Source organism: Pomacea canaliculata, linkage group LG5 (assembly GCF_003073045.1).
Source record: "Pomacea canaliculata isolate SZHN2017 linkage group LG5, ASM307304v1, whole genome shotgun sequence".
NCBI classification, from domain to species: Eukaryota; Metazoa; Mollusca; class Gastropoda; order Architaenioglossa; family Ampullariidae; genus Pomacea; species Pomacea canaliculata.
The window spans coordinates 6945137-6964644 of record NC_037594.1 but is presented as its reverse complement, the minus strand read 5'-3'; the positions used below and the strand labels follow the sequence as shown (position 1 = coordinate 6964644).

The 19508-nt window shown below is 37.7% G+C and overlaps 1 protein-coding gene across 7 annotated transcripts in view; it reads left to right on the top strand.

The window, feature by feature from the left end:
- Positions 1–6111: 6111 nt before the first annotated feature.
- LOC112563515 (serine/threonine-protein kinase tousled-like 2) overlaps positions 6112–19508 on the top strand; it is a 30826-nt gene continuing 17429 nt past the window's right edge. The window contains exons 1-9 of one of the 7 annotated variants that reach the window (XM_025237450.1): positions 6112–6252; positions 8265–8338; positions 8826–8885; positions 12279–12404; positions 14198–14285; positions 17783–17847; positions 18331–18396; positions 19076–19195; positions 19325–19423. In XM_025237450.1, coding sequence (XP_025093235.1) covers positions 8273–8338; positions 8826–8885; positions 12279–12404; positions 14198–14285; positions 17783–17847; positions 18331–18396; positions 19076–19195; positions 19325–19423 — 690 coding nt within the window. In that variant the 5' untranslated portion in view covers positions 6112–6252; positions 8265–8272. Of the gene's footprint in view, positions 6253–6289; positions 6833–7227; positions 7248–8264; positions 8339–8825; positions 8886–12278; positions 12405–14197; positions 14286–17782; positions 17848–18330; positions 18397–19075; positions 19196–19324; positions 19424–19508 lie in introns of those variants that run through there. The other 6 variants (XM_025237447.1, XM_025237446.1, XM_025237451.1 and 3 more) reach the window with 6 other exon arrangements.

Below are 19508 nucleotides of genomic sequence, written 5' to 3'. Positions count from 1 at the left end.
TCATTAATGGATCCGTTAAACTGTTTAGAAGAGGCCTGCAATAACCTCAGGGGCTGAGATCCGGCTAAAATACAACTGGCGCCTACGTGTTACCAGGGAATTGTTGACTATCGCTAAGATGGATCGAATCCCTGAATATACAGTTTCTATATTTAAATTTTTTTTTTAAACCTACAGCTGTTGGTGGGTGTTTTGAGAGTTATGACAACCATCTGTATTCGTCCTTGATCCCATCCATAATTACAGTGGTACCTCGACATACGAGTGCCCTGACATACGAGTGTTTTGAGATACGAGCCGCCGAGCGAGCGATATTTTGCTTCGAGATAAGAGCAAGATTTGAGATACGAGGAATCGCACACTACACCGTTGCACACGACCCCAGCATGCGGGGCGGATGTTGGGGTCGTGTGCAGCGTCTAACAGTTTCTCCCACCTCAGACTAGAGACAGACAGTCTGTTTTGTGTGCTTGTTTCCCTCGTTTTCGAAGCATTTTTGATAAGTTGGGTTCGCGTTTTTTTTGCTTTTTGTACATTTACAAAACATTATCCCATTTATTTTTTTAACCATGGGTCCGAAGAAGAAGAAGATGATGTCTATTGAATTAAAGCGCGAAATCGTAGAAAAACATGAGCAAGGTGTGCGAGTAATTGACTTGGCGAGGATGTACAGGTGTAGCACATCAATGATATGTTCTGAGCTTAAACAGGAGTTGATAAAGGGTACAACGCCAGCTAGGGGCGTTACAATAATTTCTAAGCTCCGGACTTCTCTCCATGAAAAGATGGAGAAACTATTGACTGTGTGGGTGACAGAGAAGCAGCTTCAAGGAGGAACCTTAACACAAAGCATCATGTGTGAGAAGGCACGAGCGATTTACGGTGATTTGCTGAAGCAGATCCCACACACTTCCACAAACGAAAAATTTAATATGTTTTTATAGAATATGTATTTGTTATTCATAAATAAATGTTTCTTCTTGTAAATACACGTTTTATTATTCAATAACACTTAACAAAAACAACTTAGGTGGTGTTTTGGGAGCTGGAACGGATTAATGGCATTTCAATGAATTTCAATGGGGAAAATTGCTTTGAGATACGAGCGATTTGACATACGAGCAAGGTTACGGAACGAATTAAACTCGTATGTCGAGGTACCACTGTATAAGGAATACATCATTGAGCATCCGCGAGGGTATTTCCAGGTAGGGACACGTTCAGGCCGACGCCAGCACAACTCAGAGTTGAAAAATGAATTACAACTTGACAAGAACGGACTGAGAACAATTATCAGGACTTTGTTGATGCTGTCAGCCATCTATTCACGTACAGCGACACTTGAACTCAATACACTTATTTATGGTGCATAATTAGTAGATATTAATTAATAAAAAAACTTGTGGCATCTAACTTATGACCATGCTGTCTAGATCTGTGTATTCCTATATTCTGAACTGGACATAAATAACATAATGACACAACAAGACAAACTCGATTAATTTACTCCTGCACTCACACGTTGGTCGCTTAATTCCGTCTGTATATAAGTGGTGTGTAAATAGCTTCTTTGGGTGGCTTCTTTAGTCGTCTTGTTCAGTCTCTTGTTTGGGTGTTAACACTGTGCCGTTGGGTGTCTGCTTAAAATCTTCTTCACTCATTGCTCAAATAAACCGTTTGTCGACAGTCCTGATCCACAGAAGCAGAACCGGTACCCGTGGGCAAAAAAAAAAAAAAAAAAAAAAAAACACGTGCTGCAACCCCATCCTCTACCTCTCTCCCCGTCAAAAAGCCCTAAATAACTATAAAAAAAGGGTCAACCAATTATAAACCTTCAATAATTAATTTATATGTTTCAGTCATCCAATAAGGGCTTTATTGCTGTGTAACGAGAATTATTCTGCCAAGTCTCGCATTCAGTACAGACTGTGCTTTGTTTTAAGTTCTTTGCAGGCTCCTTCCCTACTTCTCTTCCCCTACATTCCAGCCGGACACCTGATCCTTTCTTCGTGTGATGATCGTACGCTTACTATCCCTAACATTAGAACAGCATCATGTGGTCACCGGATTTTTAATTCCGTTCTGTTTGTCCCTTAGCTGACGTTCCATTCTTAGTCGTAGGGGAGCAAACGAATGAAGTGCAGCATCGGTCAACTCACGCCACCCAGTTCGGTCATCCAGCCGTCTGAGCAGGTCCCTCAGTGTATTGCCGGTCCACTCCTTCACATTATCACCCAGTTTGGGGATTTTTAGTGTGCTGCAAAATGGTGGAACTCTCTTCCCTTCCATATCCACCATCGAATCCTTTAAAAGTACACTAAAGGAATTACAGACGTTCCCGTAAAGGGCTTCATATATATATATAGTGGCCTTTTGTCGATCGCAGACCGACGTGGACAAGAAATCTACAGAACTTATACATATTATTTAAATTCATCTGACCCTAATTTATTATTGGTCTCTTAAATGCTTTAATACTTTTAGTAGATAATAACACGATCGTGACATTTCAGTGTCATATGGTTCAAAGTTCGTAAGTTTAAAAAAACAAAAACAAACAAACACCAAGCATAAAATTATTTGGCACATGGTAGTTAGATGGCATAACCAAGTAAAAACATACATAGCAAAACTGTGTCAGTGTTTTTTGTACTTGAACTCTGTTACAATTTTTCTGGTGCATAAGGCGTGGAATTTCTTCTGACTTTAGTAAGAAATGGTGCGAACGGCGAGGAAGGCACCTGGTGCCGTCTACCCTGGAGTCATCTCTTCCCTCGCCCCGCTCTCCGTCCAACCCGCTCTCCACTTTCTCCTTCCTTTCCCGTTAGTTGGATGTGAACACTGGACACTTGAAACTTTTACTTTTGGAGCTTTCTTGTCCTCAGCTAGACCCACATACAACAACTCGCTGACTTCCCCACCCCTCCGACACACACGTAACCAGCACTTAAAAACCTCACTTGTGAACCAAACAAAAGACAGTATATAACACAGCAGTGATCTTTTCCACCTATCTCTTTACCTTCGTATGTCTCGGTAAAGGTATCTGTCGAATGGCTAACACCACAGACCTTCATGTAGATGAAGACCCGTGGCTAACACTGAATCTCTGTTTCCGCTTTAACGACCGACGAATGCGTACTACACATGCACTGAATAATTGACGAATTTGTCTCACCGGTGACCTGAAGGGCAAAACTTCCCTGATATATATCTTGCATGACATTTTTTCTTTCAGCGAATTAGTTAAATTAGTTCTTCGAACCAAAACGACGGTGCACAAGGTCTCCATGTTAACGGGTTTCAGCAGGAAAGAAGAGCAGCTCCATGTAGCAACGGAGCAATCCGGCTGCATTATTGCATCCTAAATAGCCAGCAGGTCGCTCCCGACAGCCTAACACGACAAACAATTGGCACCTCAAAGTCAGTCTTCCATAAAATGTGCCCCTTCAGGCAAGAGAACTGTACAAATTTCTATTTTAATGTTTTGTAAGATTTTGTTTTTCCTCAGCTCGGATGTCGAAATTAACGGCCTCAAATTAACGTAGCGGATGTGCTTTGGTGCAACCTGATCCAAAAATCTAGTCACCTTTCGACCTTGTGTTCAGCAGTCTATATAAAGCATGTGCTGACTGCGGAGGGATTTGAATTATTAGTGAGGATCGATTAGAGCTTACAGTTGAGGATATGCTGATGTGCAGTCAAGTGGGCATTATTTGGAGAATTGCGCTCATCGTGGGCTAATATTTTTTTTAAATGAGTTTTATCACTTTTTAACTGTTCTTATGCATTTTTAATGTGGAAAGAAAGACCTAAAACCCTAAACCCTGGCGCAACAGACATCGATCAGCTTTTTCTTGCGGACACTGTGATAATTTTACAAAAGTGAGGAGCCACGAAAAAAATAAAAACAAACAACCATGAATACAGAATAAAGATTTTTGCAGCCTGCCATCACCCTCGCTGTTGGGCTGTTGGAGATGGAGGGGATGGCAGTGGTGGGAGGTAATCACGACGAACCACTTTCAGTCTGCTGTCGCCATGACCATTATTACTTGACCGTGTATGATATCTTTACTTGATGCATCTGCTTCCTGTTAAATAAATGTGGAAAGGGTTCTGTAACTGTGGCTTGCAGCATATGCAGACAATACATACACATACATAATCAAGCGCCTTTAAAATGAATAAATCTATACAAGCATGATTCTGTTGACAACACTGCTATACTACTATGTATGCCAGTTAGAAATGAAGCCTCCTTAGACAACTATAATGGCGACACCCGGCCGTTATATAAGATTTAAACCTTGGCTTAAATTGCAAAACAATTTCCATTTCCTATAAGATTTTCTGCATATTTCCATTCATTCATCTCTTAAATATGACGATTTCATATATATGCTGCCGGTGGATTACATGCAAACTGTAATTCCATGCCATTTTGATCTTCAGCAATCATGCAGCTTTATCCTCCTCGCAAGTTGTTAAACTTAACGAAACGAATCATGCTCGAGTAGCAGTCTTAATGCAGTGCAATATCTTCTCTGCTTTGCGATCCTCGGAACGGAAATCCGCTACAACCGATTTGATCTAAGGACAAGTGTATCCTGAATATATAGCTTGATCTGTTTTATCTGATGCTGTCCGTTGGAATAACGCACTTCATAAACTGCAAATTTTCAGTCTTGGACTTCTTTTCCGTCTGATTTTTCTATTTTAATCCAGAATATCAAAGTATGATGTACTGTAAAATGTGTGTTAAATCTGTGCAACATCCCTTCCGTAGGTAGTATTTTTCTATTTTTATCCAGAATATCAAGTATAATTTACTGTGAAATATGTGTGTTAAATTTGTGCAAAATACCACTCACTTCCATTTCATGCTGTATACCTTTCCCATGCCATTCTTTTTTTTTTTGTTTTTGTTTTTTTTTGTTCCGTATCAAACCATCTCATTGTGTGCAGTGAACACCTCCGTGATAAAAACTTGTATCATTCAAGAAATTACAAACATGACGGAGTAAGGGGAAGTCAGTCATAAATATGCAAAACATAACGTTTAATGCGTCGATCGTCTCCCTTTTTTCCCGATATGGATTTTTGTTTTGTTAAATTTTCGTTAATTGTATACTTTATAGAAGGCGGGCGAAGTTTTCCCTCAGTAGTAGAAATAATATAGATCATTAATTGTAATTTCAGACTATATTCATATATATGACGCCGACGGTGCAACCGCCCAGGACTTAATCTTAGTTTGAAATGACGTCATAAACTGTTTCCCGATAGCGAGTGAACTAACAAAACGTGTGTTCACTTCTTTCACCTCTAGAATGCCGTCGTTACATGATACGTTTTAAAAGTAGTCTCTGCCAACTTTTCCAGCATAGAAAAGGACTCCTGCCCTGCGTTCATCCCGCACAACCTGTCGTCGCATGGGCTTTAACAACTGCATGTCACCTTTCGCTTAAAAATCGACTGCGCCACAAGTGCAGAGCAGCAATTAAGCTTTTCTCTCCTGTGACCAACCCGGAGTGAGAACCATGCTATTCTATAGTACAACCAAAGCAGCATATTAATGCTTCCTTTATGATGGCGACAAGGAAGCAGGTGTAGATAAACAAGATAGGTGGCAGGCGATAGGTGTCATAGTAGCAAATTGCTTGTATGCTTTACCACAGGCTTTTTATTAAGCCTTTAAAAGCGATAGCGCAGACTGACGCCCTCCCATCCACCAATAAAAAAATACACATTCGGATTCTTTGTGTCTGATTTTTTTTTTCCCATCTCTTCAGACAGTAGACGGCATTCAAATACAGCTGCTTACGAGATGATGATTATTTTGGTCAAGGTCGCCATAGGTGTGACAATATGTGTTAAATGTTTGAAATGAATCGCTGTCTCAGCCAACTGTCGCTGTAGACGTGAATTTTATTGTTGTTGTCGCCCCCGCTCGCCTTCTCAAGAGCTGCTACACAGTGCTTGTTAGCTGAGCCGCGCTCTTGTCAGCTGCCCTTCTCTGCTGTTACTGGAGCCCCCCTCACACCCCACCCCGCACAAAGAGGCAAGCACAAAGATTTTCATCAACACGGCAAGAGCGAACCGCTGTGTCGTTTGGCTGTGTTCTGCCGCAGCCGACACAGTCTACTCCCCCTTCCATCCCCTATCCTTCCACGTTGCACAGGTGACTGTCATCGTCAGAGTACTGTCTCCAGCCACCTCAAGCACGCCGAGATTTCCGTTACATACGAAGTGAGCTATCTTGATGTCATATCATGATGTTTCGAGTTCTTTTTATAGATTGAACAGGTCATAGAAATGTGATTAACATAGAGACTTCCGGTTCTAACAGGCGGGAATCCCTTCCGCGGCAAGGGCATCCCCCAACCGGAAACATCCGACACGCACCAATGACATATTTTCATAGGTAGGAATCTACTTTTCAGCTGTCATGGAAGAAGTTTCCACAGTTAAGGTGAATGAGCATGTTTCTGTGAGGAGAAATCGAGACCGGCTCTGACGAGACGTAGGTTTCTCACATCTCGATAAAACTCGTGGTGACATTTGTTATGACGTCACACCAGTGAGCATCAACAAAGTTGAGCAAGGGCACCCTCATCAGTTTCGGCACTTCATAGTCATTTTACTGATTTTAATCCATCCAGCAAAAATGTGAAAACGTTGGAATGATATTTTGGCTATCGTCTGAGTGGTACAGCACCAGGCAAAACTGCACAACAGGCATTTATTTTGGGAATGTCTAGTGGCAGCAGTGGACGGCCATCTTGGACATTAGGCAGCAATAGTTCACAAGTGCGCCACACCATCGAAGGTAACAAAATCAAAATGTGCAATTGTGGTCTCGTGATAATTCGATTAACTTAAGATATCATATAATCAATCATTTTTCTTTCAGATTAGATAAATTTCAATCATTATGCATACGCTGATTGGACAACTGCACACCAAATTTAATCAGGCAAAAATTTGCAGGACGCCTCTTGCCTTTCGCCCAGTGTACTGCAGAAAGATTTTGGATATGGATGGTGCTAAAAAAAATATCAGTTCTCGGTCATTAAACTAAACATCCTTATGAAAAAGCCATTTTGAGTGGAAAGAATTCATTGGAGTGTATACGAGGAATGACCGTCAAAAACTTTGTTTTTGCGTTTTCATAAATTCTTGTTTCACAGTTCTTAAAGTCCGTGACGTCAGCGAGGAACCGTTTGACAGATTGTTTATTTGTGGTGAGCCATGTCAACAAGGTTCAATGACTGGTCAGAACACTGGTGTAATCAGTGGCCTGACCGTTAGAAGATATTGCAAAATTATCTTTACAATGACACGATGTTTCATTTCTGTATTGAAGACAGTTGCTATGGGGAGAAGTAGTTCCTCAATCAGATGTAACATTTCTCAGCTTAGCTCTGTGACATGTTAAGCTTCTGCGGATCAGGTTTATTTTACTTCATTTCAATATATTATTATAATTGGTGTGGGATTTGTACAGTATCCATCAGAAAAAGATGAACATAAGTACTAATAAAAAAATATCTGCTTGAAAGTTGTGTGACTTGGCATTTTTGTTCTAGCCCCATCAGCAAATTTTTGCATTGAAGGCACTCTATAATTCACTTATGTTAGCACAGTTTTATATTTTGAATATGATTATTTCAGATTTTTGAGTTCACATAAAAGGCTAGTTTATAGGTAATTAACATTATCTGAGTGGGACAGGGAGTGACCAGCTCACATATTCACTAATGTACACAGTACAGTTGCTACTGTAGATTGAACATGAGATGTGTTCAGTACCTACAGCAGCATGTATATATGGATGCCTAGAACAGATATATAATACCTTTATTTTCATTTTTCTAGCCTTGGATGTGTTTGCATGTCTGATGGTTTACTTATACAAATTGATAGAACATTGATTATAAAACCTCTGGCGTGCTTGACTTTTAATAAGATGGAGGCATGCTTTTTACTGAATAAGTGAATTTTTAGTATAGTAGGAAGAACAGTACTATGTAGTATGATGTAGGATAATGCCTTTATTTTAGTTTGATAGTTGTATAACTTAAGCCCATGGCTTTTTATATTCATAATAAAACCCTTGTTAAAGATTTACTGGTTCCATTTACACATTTTGTGTAAAAACGGAATAGCAGACTTATCTTCCTCATCTGGGTTTTGTTGCGTTGATAATAGTTGGGCTACATGTATTAACATAATATACTGCAGTGGTTTGTATGTTGCAGGAGTTGGGATGGAGAATATTCATGTTGATCCTAGGAAACAAGAATTACTAGAAGCAAGATTTCTGGGCGCAAGAGTAAGTAATTAACAGTTGATTAATGGGTGCATTTACAACTTGCACAATATTTTAGCATTTTTTGTCAACTTTTTATTTGTTGTATTGGCATTTTGAAAATTGTATTTACTTTCTTCACTGAAGCTTATGAGCATGAATTGAAAAATAGTACTGTTTACTTCCATGTCACAAATATTCATCTTTTTTGTGTCCCGTAGAAATGTTTTACACATAATGAATTTCAGAGAGTAAATCACCAAAGTAGAAAAGAAGTACTGTTTTGTTTAATTAATGTTTGAGGCAGTGTTTTGGCTAAACTGTTACATCTAGGGATCCGTTTTAATTGAAAGTGACTGCTGAGTAGCATTTGATTATGCTACTGTGGACTTTACTCCACAAGGGAAAGGCTTCAATTTCAGTGGCCTTCAGATCTTGATATTGAGTCATAGATGCATCATAGCTTTTTATCATATAATATATTCCAAATATTTCTTGTTTCTCTTTTCAGAATCAGGGTTTGCTTGGTGATGTAAAAGTTACTGAAAATAACTTTGTCGCTCAGAAACAGGTAAAAATAAATTGCCGGGATCCACTTTATCCTGACTGCAAAATATCTAACCTGGCCTTTGCCATTAGCATTCAGAAGTGCTTAATCTCTGTTTCTCTTTTCATGCTGCTCTTAGCATTATTTATTGCCTCCTTTTGCTGAAGTGTTGGAGAAAATGGAAGCAGTATATGGAAATTATTTGTTACGCAGTTTTATTCTGGGAATATTTCCACTTCTGTGTTCAGTGCCTTTTGATGGCAGAAATTTTTCAAAAATTTGTTTTTCAATAGAAATGGTTCTAAGTCTGAACTGCTTGATCATTATTCAGTGAATGTCTTCAAGGATAGACATTGCTACTGATATAGAGGATCCATTTGCTCTGGATACTTAAAAATGTTTAGGGTCTGCCTTTGTCTTTTGTCTGTTTTATCTGATTTGCAGTTGCTCACATGCCTGGAGGGTGTATTTTAATTTGAACAGTCTGTTGTACCCTACCTCCAAGGGCTAATCACTTCAAACTTTGTTTCCACAGATAACTGATTTTGGGATTACATTTCAGTTGCTGTGCCCCAGTCTTAAGCAATCATAATTCCCAGAAATAGAACACTATACGGCATGAAGATTGCTTGAAATTTGCAGTTTTCTCATCATCTGAATTTTTGAGATACTTTTATTCATCAGTTTCTGTGCTATATCTATTTCTTCATTGACTGTCATACATAGTTTTCTGTTGTGCATAAATTCAGTATGCTAGTATTACAGTGTCTGCTTCTCCTGTTATACTATAGAGAAGTTATTTAATGCTTCTGTCTTTTCTTTTGTGTTTTTCCATCAAAATCTTTCATTTTGTCCACTGTGCATGCCCATTTTCCCTTTATTTCATGTGCATAATTAAGGCAGGCACCACAGCATAAAATGTGATGTCTTGAAATGTGTCTTAATAACTATGGCTTGATAATGGTTGAGAAAATATGATCACTGATCATCACAATCCTGAGTGGCGAATGGTCATCCAGTTAAAAACAGCCTTTATTGCTGTTGGTAGATGGTGAACAATGACTTAGACATTGTGTCCACTAGTGTGTTAACTTTCTAAGGTGCAGAATGTTGATGTTAAAAATTAAGTTTTGGATTCATTGTGACATCTTAACAGGACTTATCTATACTATATTCAGTGGTAAATTTCCTATTTTCATGAACACTTTTTGTAACACTGATTGCCTTCTAAAACCATTATTTTTCATTTCACAATGTGAATCATTTAGCATTTCTGACCAAATATTCATGTATTCTGCTGGACCAAGTTTGAAGGTGTAAAGAAATGGGATGGTCCCTTTTATTGTAAGTTAAGGATAGGGAAAGATGGTTTTAGCTGGAATTTAGAAAATATGAGTTAGATATAAAACAAGCTCCAACTTACCAGAATTATCTAAACATCATTAGTTTAATTCTTGCAAGCATTATGTAGCACACCCAAAATTGGAATGTTTTGTGGAATCACTATAGCATTACATCTGAATTCATTCTCATTTTGTTCAAGATCTTTGCTTTTAGTGAAACTGTTTTGATTTCACCATCCATTTCGTTGAAACCGTTTCAGTGGGCAGTCCATATAATCACTTGATACAGCTTACATGTACATGAATTGTAAAATTATTCACAGCTCCCTTATTTTTAAAATTCATTGCTTTCAGATTTTAAAAAAGGCATAAACCTCAAGTCTTTTTCCTTTGTTATGAAACACTTGTTTTGGCTAGCAAAAGAGTTGATACCTTTCCACTTCATTTTTGGTTGCAGTTGATTTATGTTGAGACTGCAGTTGGTCATTTTTAGGTTGGTAATATGATTAGGCCTAAAGTTTTGTTTTGTTAAAATTTTGTTTGGCAGAAATCTCCATATTAAAAGACAAACTTCTACAAGTCATATATAACAGTTTTAGAAGGCATTTTTTAAATTTTTGACAGCCAGTTTGTGTTTTGTTTGCATTTTAGTAAAATCTTTATTCTTATCTTGGTACGCAAAGTCAACTAATTCAGTACTGACTTGTAAAACTTTATATTTGTTCAGCCTGATCTTTTCTATGATATTTCCCCCAATTCTAAATAATTTCAAATAGAAATAAGTTGCTTGAATAGATTATACAATTAAAAACTTTTAGTATTTAAAAGTAAATAAAACTAAGTAATTTAGATTTGTTTTCAGTTTACATATCTGTGTTAGACATTTGGTGAAGTAATAAGATGTTATTTCTTTTATAGGATAGCATTGATGGAGATTTTCCCTCTCAAAGATATTACAGACAGTATAAACTGACAAATCTCATGTTTGTCTTGTGCACATAGTTAATTCATGATTTTGATATTTTTGCTTGCTTCAGAGAGGATGCTCTCATGTAGAAGTGTAAGCAAGACAGTGTATATGTTGTCTGCTTCCTGACTCAGTACTTTGCATCAAATTTTCACCTCTGATTATGTCAGCAGACTATTTGCATTTTGTTGGCTTCTTGAATTGCTATTCTAACACTTGACATACTTTCTTCTGTACTAAGACCAAGCTGTGGTCTGAAAGCACTGGTGCCTACTGTTCTAAGAGTATCATGTAATCTGTATCTTGAACTCAGTTCACACGAAATAATGCTTGCATAGATTTTCTAACATGTAATCACTGATAATGAGCAACAATTTCTGATGAAATAGTGCAAGAAATCTCATTTTTATGTAGGATAGTTGATTCTGATGAAAGAAGTTTCTGAGAAATCCTAGAACATTAAATGAAATGCTTTGCTAGAATGCAGAGGAACTTAGTACATGGCATAATGTATTATCACACAAGGAGTTTAGTTGCTTTGCAGGATTGGCATGCAATAAATTGATGTAGTCTAGTTTGGTGAGTTGGGAAAGACTTGCTTTCTTGACTTTTAGGTGAGATAAAAGTATGCAGTTAAGTTGCAAACCTTGAAGCATTTTCTATGGGCATTTTGTTCATTTTGGAGACATTTCACAAGGTCTTTGCTTTTTTACCTAGTTGCTTGCTTTCCTTATGTTATCCCTGTACCATACTTGTTTAACCTTTAGTCCATTACCTTGATTGTTTAGGGAAAAGATGAAGGCAGAATCAGTTTAGAACATTATGCCTTTAAGTATTTTCTTATAGTAACAGTGGCACTTTCTGTTATGTTTTGAGAAGACACTTTGTATGCTGCCTTCTGTCCTAGTGAGCCATAACTATAGCTAAGTTTAGGCTATTGTTTCCTTGGCTTATTTGGTGCAGTAACAAATCAGCTCATCATCATTGTGTACCTTTCATTATTTTGAGTTCCCCATTCTCCAGTTTTGCTGTATTAAATGAGAAGCTTGCTTTTTTAAAGCTGTCACTGATTGTGATTTGTTTTATTGTTTCTGACTTCCTTTTCAGTCATTCCCATCATTGGCAGTAGCACCTCACACAACAGCATCATCCCAACCAGCCCATCAGGCATCACAGCAAGATAACAGTAATCTTAGCAGTGGAGGGGCTTCTATTGATAGAGAGGATGGCGAAGTAAGTAACAGGTTTCATAAAAGAGCCATTTGTTACTGGTATTGAAAGCAAGCAAAATATTTCCTTGAAGGTCATAGTAGAAAGAGCCTAAAGCAAAATCCCCATTTTAAGAAGATTGTTAGTGGAAATTCTTTTAAAAAAAGCTTGGTTCTGTAAATGTTGATGATGAACAGTTCTGCTTATGGGTAGAGAAGATGTAATGTAAGCAATATTTTACTTTCCATTTTGAAGTGTAAAAAAATAAAATCAATACTTAGGTCAACAAAAGTCTTTTAGACTAAACATAAAAGTGAGTCAGTTTTGGTTGCATTCAACCTAAGAACTGTGTGGTTAGGGAAGTCTCCTGAGCATGGGTCATCAGAACTCTGACATGCTGGCTTTGGAGATAATGCAGTAAAATTTCAAACTAGAGCTCAGTGATGAAAAATTAAGTAAATTGGATGATAGTGATGTAACATGGTGATGTTACAAATAGTAACGTAGTGTTTCAATGTAGTTATTGGATGTTTTGATAAAGAGATTGTGGAAGAAGTTGTCAGACCAAGAGTATCAGTGAATAATAGAGAATGCCATTGCGAAATGGAATAAACCTCCTATGGTATCACTTGGGTTGAGATTGGTTGTACTGGCAACATAATCTTTACCGATCCTCACACAGAAGCTAGTGATCTTCTTGCAACTGCTTTTTCAAATGTAGGACACATCCAAGATAAGTCTGTTGACATCTTTTCTGTAAACTATGTCTTTCTGTAGATCGCAAACTTTCCGTGATTCTTGCAGATTACAAGCTATAAATCAGGGTTGTGCTAGCCTGTCAGGAAAGCTACTATTGGTATTGCAGCATTGATCAACACTTTAGGGAGGGGAGAGGTTTCAACCCATATAACTCTTGTTCACTGAACAGTTCGCTAAACATATTGTATGTTGGTGTGTTGAAACTTTAGGTCCAGAAATTGTTCTGTAAACTTATTAAATTTTTCAAGACATAAACCACCCCTTCCTCCTGCTCCTAATGTCCATATAATGAATCAGCTTTGTTAAAATACAAAAAAAATTGAAATCCATTGTGTAAACCTATACTCTAGTGTCTAAAAGGGGATATGGAATAAAAGGAGTATTATTAGATTGGCATGACTTCTGACCATTTTTCTTCTGATTGGGTGAATGAGATTTTTTTTTCCTTCTCACACCACCTTATATTTTAAATTTTATTCTAGTTTTTTCAATTTTTTTTTCCTCATAATCTGATTGTAGGCAATGGAAGAGAGTGCATATAGGTTTGTGCTAGGTTTCTGTTCCAAAAACATGGGGTAAAACGAACGGTTTATTCCCTGCAGCTAGGATAAGTGGTATTTGTACACCTGGCTAGTCTTTAGAAGATGCTGAAGTGAAGAATTTGATCAAAATTTGGTGAAATAGCCAAATAATTTCAGCCTCAAAAAGAAGATTACATTACATCCATGCTGTGATATTGCCCCTGGACTCTTTAGGATGACTGACTTGTTTTAAATGCTTTATCTTCATTTTCAAGCATTTTAAAGGAAATGCTTTCAGTGTTTATTTATGTAGCTCAATCTTTTGTTTGTTTACAAGTCTCTTAAGTTTTTCTTCAGCAAGTAAAACTTGCCTTCAAACTTCAAATATGTGAATATTTATTAGCATAAATATTAATTAATATATCTAACAACATTTGAAAATATTTTGGGCCTTGAGAAGCCATTGGTTGGTTAAAATAGATTTCTTTTGTTAGTGTTTCATCTTTATTTGTTTACAGTGATTTTTGCCATTTGCAGGGGCCTGGACTGCAGACACCTGAAAAGGGCAGCAAACCAGCAGAGAGGAAAAGGAAAAGAAAATCAGCGGTTGAAACTGGTGATGCATGTATGTTTTTTCCTGACTTGCTTAAAGGCGGAACTTCTTCTGGCTGCCTGAATCAAATGGTATTGTCCATGCGAGGAAAGGTAGGAGTACACACAGTGCTGACTACTTGTGTCCAGTCATCTCCAATTACTACTCGGACAATAGGCACTGCCGACTAGCCTAGCTATAAAGCGTCTTTCTCACCTGACCAGTACTTGCTGAAGGGTCTGAGAGCTGAGTTGAAATGGCTTCTATCTGAACATACTGTCATGGAACTTTATTTTTATTGCATTTTTGTCTTTCTCCATATCTCTTATCTTTCCTCATAAGTGGGGATATAAATATTCGGCTTGTAATCTGTGCTTGTATCTATGGTCTGTGTGTGCATTCCACCTAAGTTTGAGTATGACGTTAGTGTCCAGACTGTAGTAGTATTCTTTAATTTTCCAGTTGTTATACATACTTTGTTTCTTACACCCTGAATCTGGGAAGTGACAGTCGTGTTCATCTAACGAACTCATTGTCCTTTCTACTAGACCACTTTGTTACCACTATCTGCACTTCCGTGACAGCTACTCATCATACACTTCTGGGAAGTAATCTGTAAACGCACAATAAAATCCGAGGCGGGAAGCAAGAGGGCAGAGCTTGCATATGCTTTGCTGTTAGTTTGGCTCAGATGTGGTTTGTTTAATTTTGGACAACCGAACGAATATGAGTAAGAGAGGAAAAAAGCAACAATAACAACAACAAAATATAGTTTGCCACTGAAATTCATTTAATTTATTTTTACAGTTTCAAACACCTTTCACCTTCATCTCATGATTTACGTAACGTTACAAGGAATTCACCGTTTCTTATTGGCATAGGTGAAGTACAGGTATGCAAACAAAATCAGTGGCTGGAGGCACTGTGATATAGACTGATATATAACAAAGCTAAATTACAAGTATAACAATGGAAACAAAAAAATTAATGCTGCTACTGATCCTACAATTGATATCACAGAATAACAGAAATATATAGTGAATAAGATACAAATGTTATAAGTTACGAGTGGGTCTTTCATTTTTAGACTGGAATGAACATGTCTATAAAGACAATACATTTGTCAGTGTGGAGCTGTACTAAGGTTAGAACAATTTTGGTTTTGAAAGTGCAAACATTGATGGTAAATTATTTCCTCATTTATCAATGATGGTTGGATTTTGTTATTTAAATTATTTTATTCATTTCTAAATCTTCATCAGAACTACAGTTTCAGTTAACGTGTTTTCTTCATGTTCGGAATCAAATTTGTATTGTTCCACGACACATCTCCAGAAGTCCCATGCGCCTATCATAGTGCCTTGTGTTTTTAATGTGAAAATGCTTAGGCAGATAAATCAGGCACATCGTTAAAACTTTCAACATAAAATGTGTCCCTGGACAGTACGTAGTCCTCTGGATGTTTATAGAGGACATGCCATGCAGAAAGTCGCTCAGAAGCTGGACAGCAGCAGGATCAGCGCTATTAGAAATGGTATATATAGCGATTGCTTGCATGGTGAGGCTTGGTAACACTTGTCTTGGATGTTTTGGAAGTGTGTAATACAGGCATCCAACAAGTGCCTTAGTCTCACAGGGTCGCTATCGCAATTTTCAATACACCAGTAAACGTGATCCCTGACTGCATCTATCTTGTCACTGAGCTGAGGGCAACACATCTTGCCAATGTTCACTTTACTTCCTCACGCCAGTTTTTTTCATCCCAGCTTTTATACTTTTTGCAGCGTGCCACTCCTCATTAATTTTTCTAACATCTTTAATTCTCACTAACTTATTAATTGGCACATTACAGTCATGAACATGCTCTTGAATGATGACACCTGATGCATTCATACTTTCATACATCTTCTCGCACCCGCTGCCTCATGCCGCTGGGTGCACACGTCATCCTCTTTGGTTTTATGCTGAAGATTTAGAACCTTTTGGGTCAATACTGCCAAAATAACATCATCAGTGTGATATGAATTTTGTTGACATGCGGACCTTGCATCTGTCGTCACACTAATCCCGTCAGTCAGAGGAGACTGTTCTGCTTGAAGTGAAACTGTGACAGACTGGCATTTCAAGAAGTCAACGACTGCAGATCCATGGCAGCTGTTTTCTCAAAAATATATTAATTTTAATATTGAATAGGGATAATCCCTGACGTAATGTACGTGAGGTACATTCCTTCACTTACAGAATAACTGTCACCTAGCGGAGACTAGTTACAAAAGATATTATGTCCGTTAAGACAACCAAACATGATCAGCATGTGCCCATCCATTTTTGACATCGTCACTTCAAGCGAAGAGGTGCACGAGACTAAATGTGCATGAACATGATCTACAATGTCGTTCACCTTGTCATGCTCACCAACAGACAAACATAGACCATGGGGCTGTTTTTGTAGATGGTGAATGGGCACTGTATTACAGTTACAGGTGTGAATTGTTGCCCATTTGTAAAGGTACGAACATTGCAAATGCAGATGTACTTTATGTCACTCACCTGGGGAATAAGCTGAAAATGTTGAATATTGTCATCCCTTATGAGTAAAGGAAGATAAAGAGATATAAAGACAGATGAAACCAATAAAAATAAAGTTGTAAAATTCAGTTGTCTTTGTGTTTGTGTCATTTCAGCTGTTCATTTTTTCCCTCTATTTTTCGCTCTGTTTTATGGAGAATATATTCAATTGTTGGTCCTAGTCCTGTCAGTGTGTTCAGCTGCAAACCATTTCACCTTGGCTTTCCAAACTCCAACAGCAAGTACTCGGCTGAAAAAGACGTTTTATTGCTCAAGTAGTCAGCACAGCCTGTCATCTCCACCCTGCCTCAGGGTTGGGGTAGCAATTAGGGAAAACTGACCGATTATTGATCACTGTGTACTCCTATCTTCCCTTGCACGGGCAAAACCATTTTTGTAAAAAAAGCCCACAAGAAGTTCCGCCTTTAAATTTTTGTGATTTTAGTCTTGCCCAAACATTTTGATTTGCATTCTAGCAGTAATTTTTGTCTGTGAACTTACATACCTGTAGCAGCTGCTCAGAGAAGTGGGGAGTTCAGCTTTGCATCTGATTTTATATGACAAATGTTTTGCTTGACCATTACCAGAATGATATGTACCAGAACTATATATGTGACCTGTCACCACAGAATGAGTCTTAAGTCGGAAATTTGAGTTGCATATTGTATATATTAAAATTGTACAGGTTTTGACCTTTCTTTTGATACTAAAGTTGTTCGTCTAGTCCTAAAATAAAGGGAGCAATAAAGCTTTGAAGTGTGCAGGTTTGATGGCACAAAGTTGACCGTAATCGCCTTTCTGGGCCTCTGCTACGAAACTGCTCTTTGTAACTTAAGACTCATTTTGTGGTGGCGGGTCACATATATAAATAATTTATAACAGTTGGATTATTTTTTTTTTTACTGTCTAGCACAACACAGGCATTACAAGTATACAGAGATCTTAATTTTATTTTGTTGCAGTGGCAGTGGCAGTGAAAACTACAAGAGCAGAAACAAATGGGAAGAAGATTAATGAGTATTTTAAGGTAAAGAATTGCCATAATGTAAAAATGCTATTTTGTAAGGGGTGTAGGTAGAAATACCTGGAGAGTTTTGGGATTATCAAGAAGTGTAATCTTGATTACTGATTAACATTAAGCAGTTCTTGGTTAATTTGCTTTTAATAAAGAGTCAAGACTGAGAAAGACTGCTCATTTAAGACATCAGTTTACGAGGCAGCATAAACACTTTTTTTGGGAATGGTAGAGAGCATTGAGATCACAAAGCAAATGTCAGCTTGCTTGTTGAAGGGCATTCTTAACTGAACAAATAGGGACAGACATTTGGCATAGTTTGGCAAAAAATTCAGATTTCTCACATAAAATCCTGCCACATTTCTCTGATTAAGAAAATCCTTTAAGGAGAGGATTGAGATTTTGATGAGTTTTTTAATTCGACTATTCAAGGTCAGCTGATTAAAAAAGTAATACGTCGGACAGTTTGGGTTCAGTGTTGTTGTTTTTTCCCAGAATCAGTCGCCTAGTAGAGGGCACCAGTCTGCAGGCGCAAAATCACCATCTCCACAGGGTTATGCTGTGAGTAGATCTGTAAATCTGCTTATCCTAAATTGCTAGCTGGTTGTGTACCACGAGTAGTGATACAGGAAGGTACAGCAGTTTTGTTTAATGCTCAAGAACACTATAGAAACACACATTGGAAGGTGTGCTTATTTGTGTTTTGCTTTTAGTTTGAAATTTAAGAGGTGGCATTAAAAACAACAATTTGGGAAGTCATGAAACTTGTTTACCATTGCAAATACTCTAGTGTTGAATAAATTTAAAATTAAGCAGGAACCTGATTTAAATCTAAATCAGAATGCTTGTTCAAGGACGAGTTTTTTTTTTACTTATAAAATATTAGGATTCAAGTCAGTGGACAGAGTCACCATTCACATGTGTGCATGCTTGGGAATGTGGTCACACTAATTTCTAAGAGAGAGCTCCATGAAAATGGTTTTGGAAGAGCCATGGACCACTACAGACCCTAATATTGCTAAAATCCGCATTCTTATCCCTCTAAATCTATGAATGAAATGCTTAAGTTATAAACTGTTCAGAATCTATTTCCCATTTCTTCAAGCCGCAGTTATCTTCTGTAATTTGTGTTTCACACATGTACCTAACATGCAGTTTAGAAATATTTTTACTTTTGAACTGAGGATGCATTTTATTCTATAAGTTTTCAGCCCTTAAAAATCTGGCTCATATCTTGCAGAATTATGTAGCAACTTCTCCTGGATCCTCGTCAAACTCCATTGCAGACATCAACATGGCATTTGCTGCTAGATCTCTATCATCACCAGCAATGGGTCCTGTCAGTCACAAAACAATACAGGTTTGTCAGTTAGTTTGCAGATTTTCAGTCACTAGACGGTACCACCTTGAACCAGCAGTGGTTTGTGTTCATCAACTTCTAAAATAAGTAAACTTAAGGTGAAAAACATCATGTGCCTTTTCATTGCAGACGGATTTGACTATGAATCACTTGCAGATCATGGAGAAACATTCGCAAAATGTGTCTGACATGGAGCAGAAGGACTCAAAAATAGATGAACTTATCAGAGTGAGTTTTTGCTGTAGAGAAGATACTTATTACCTATGCTGCTGTGATCCTTGCGATTCTGATGGCTTCATTCAGCACATCGTTT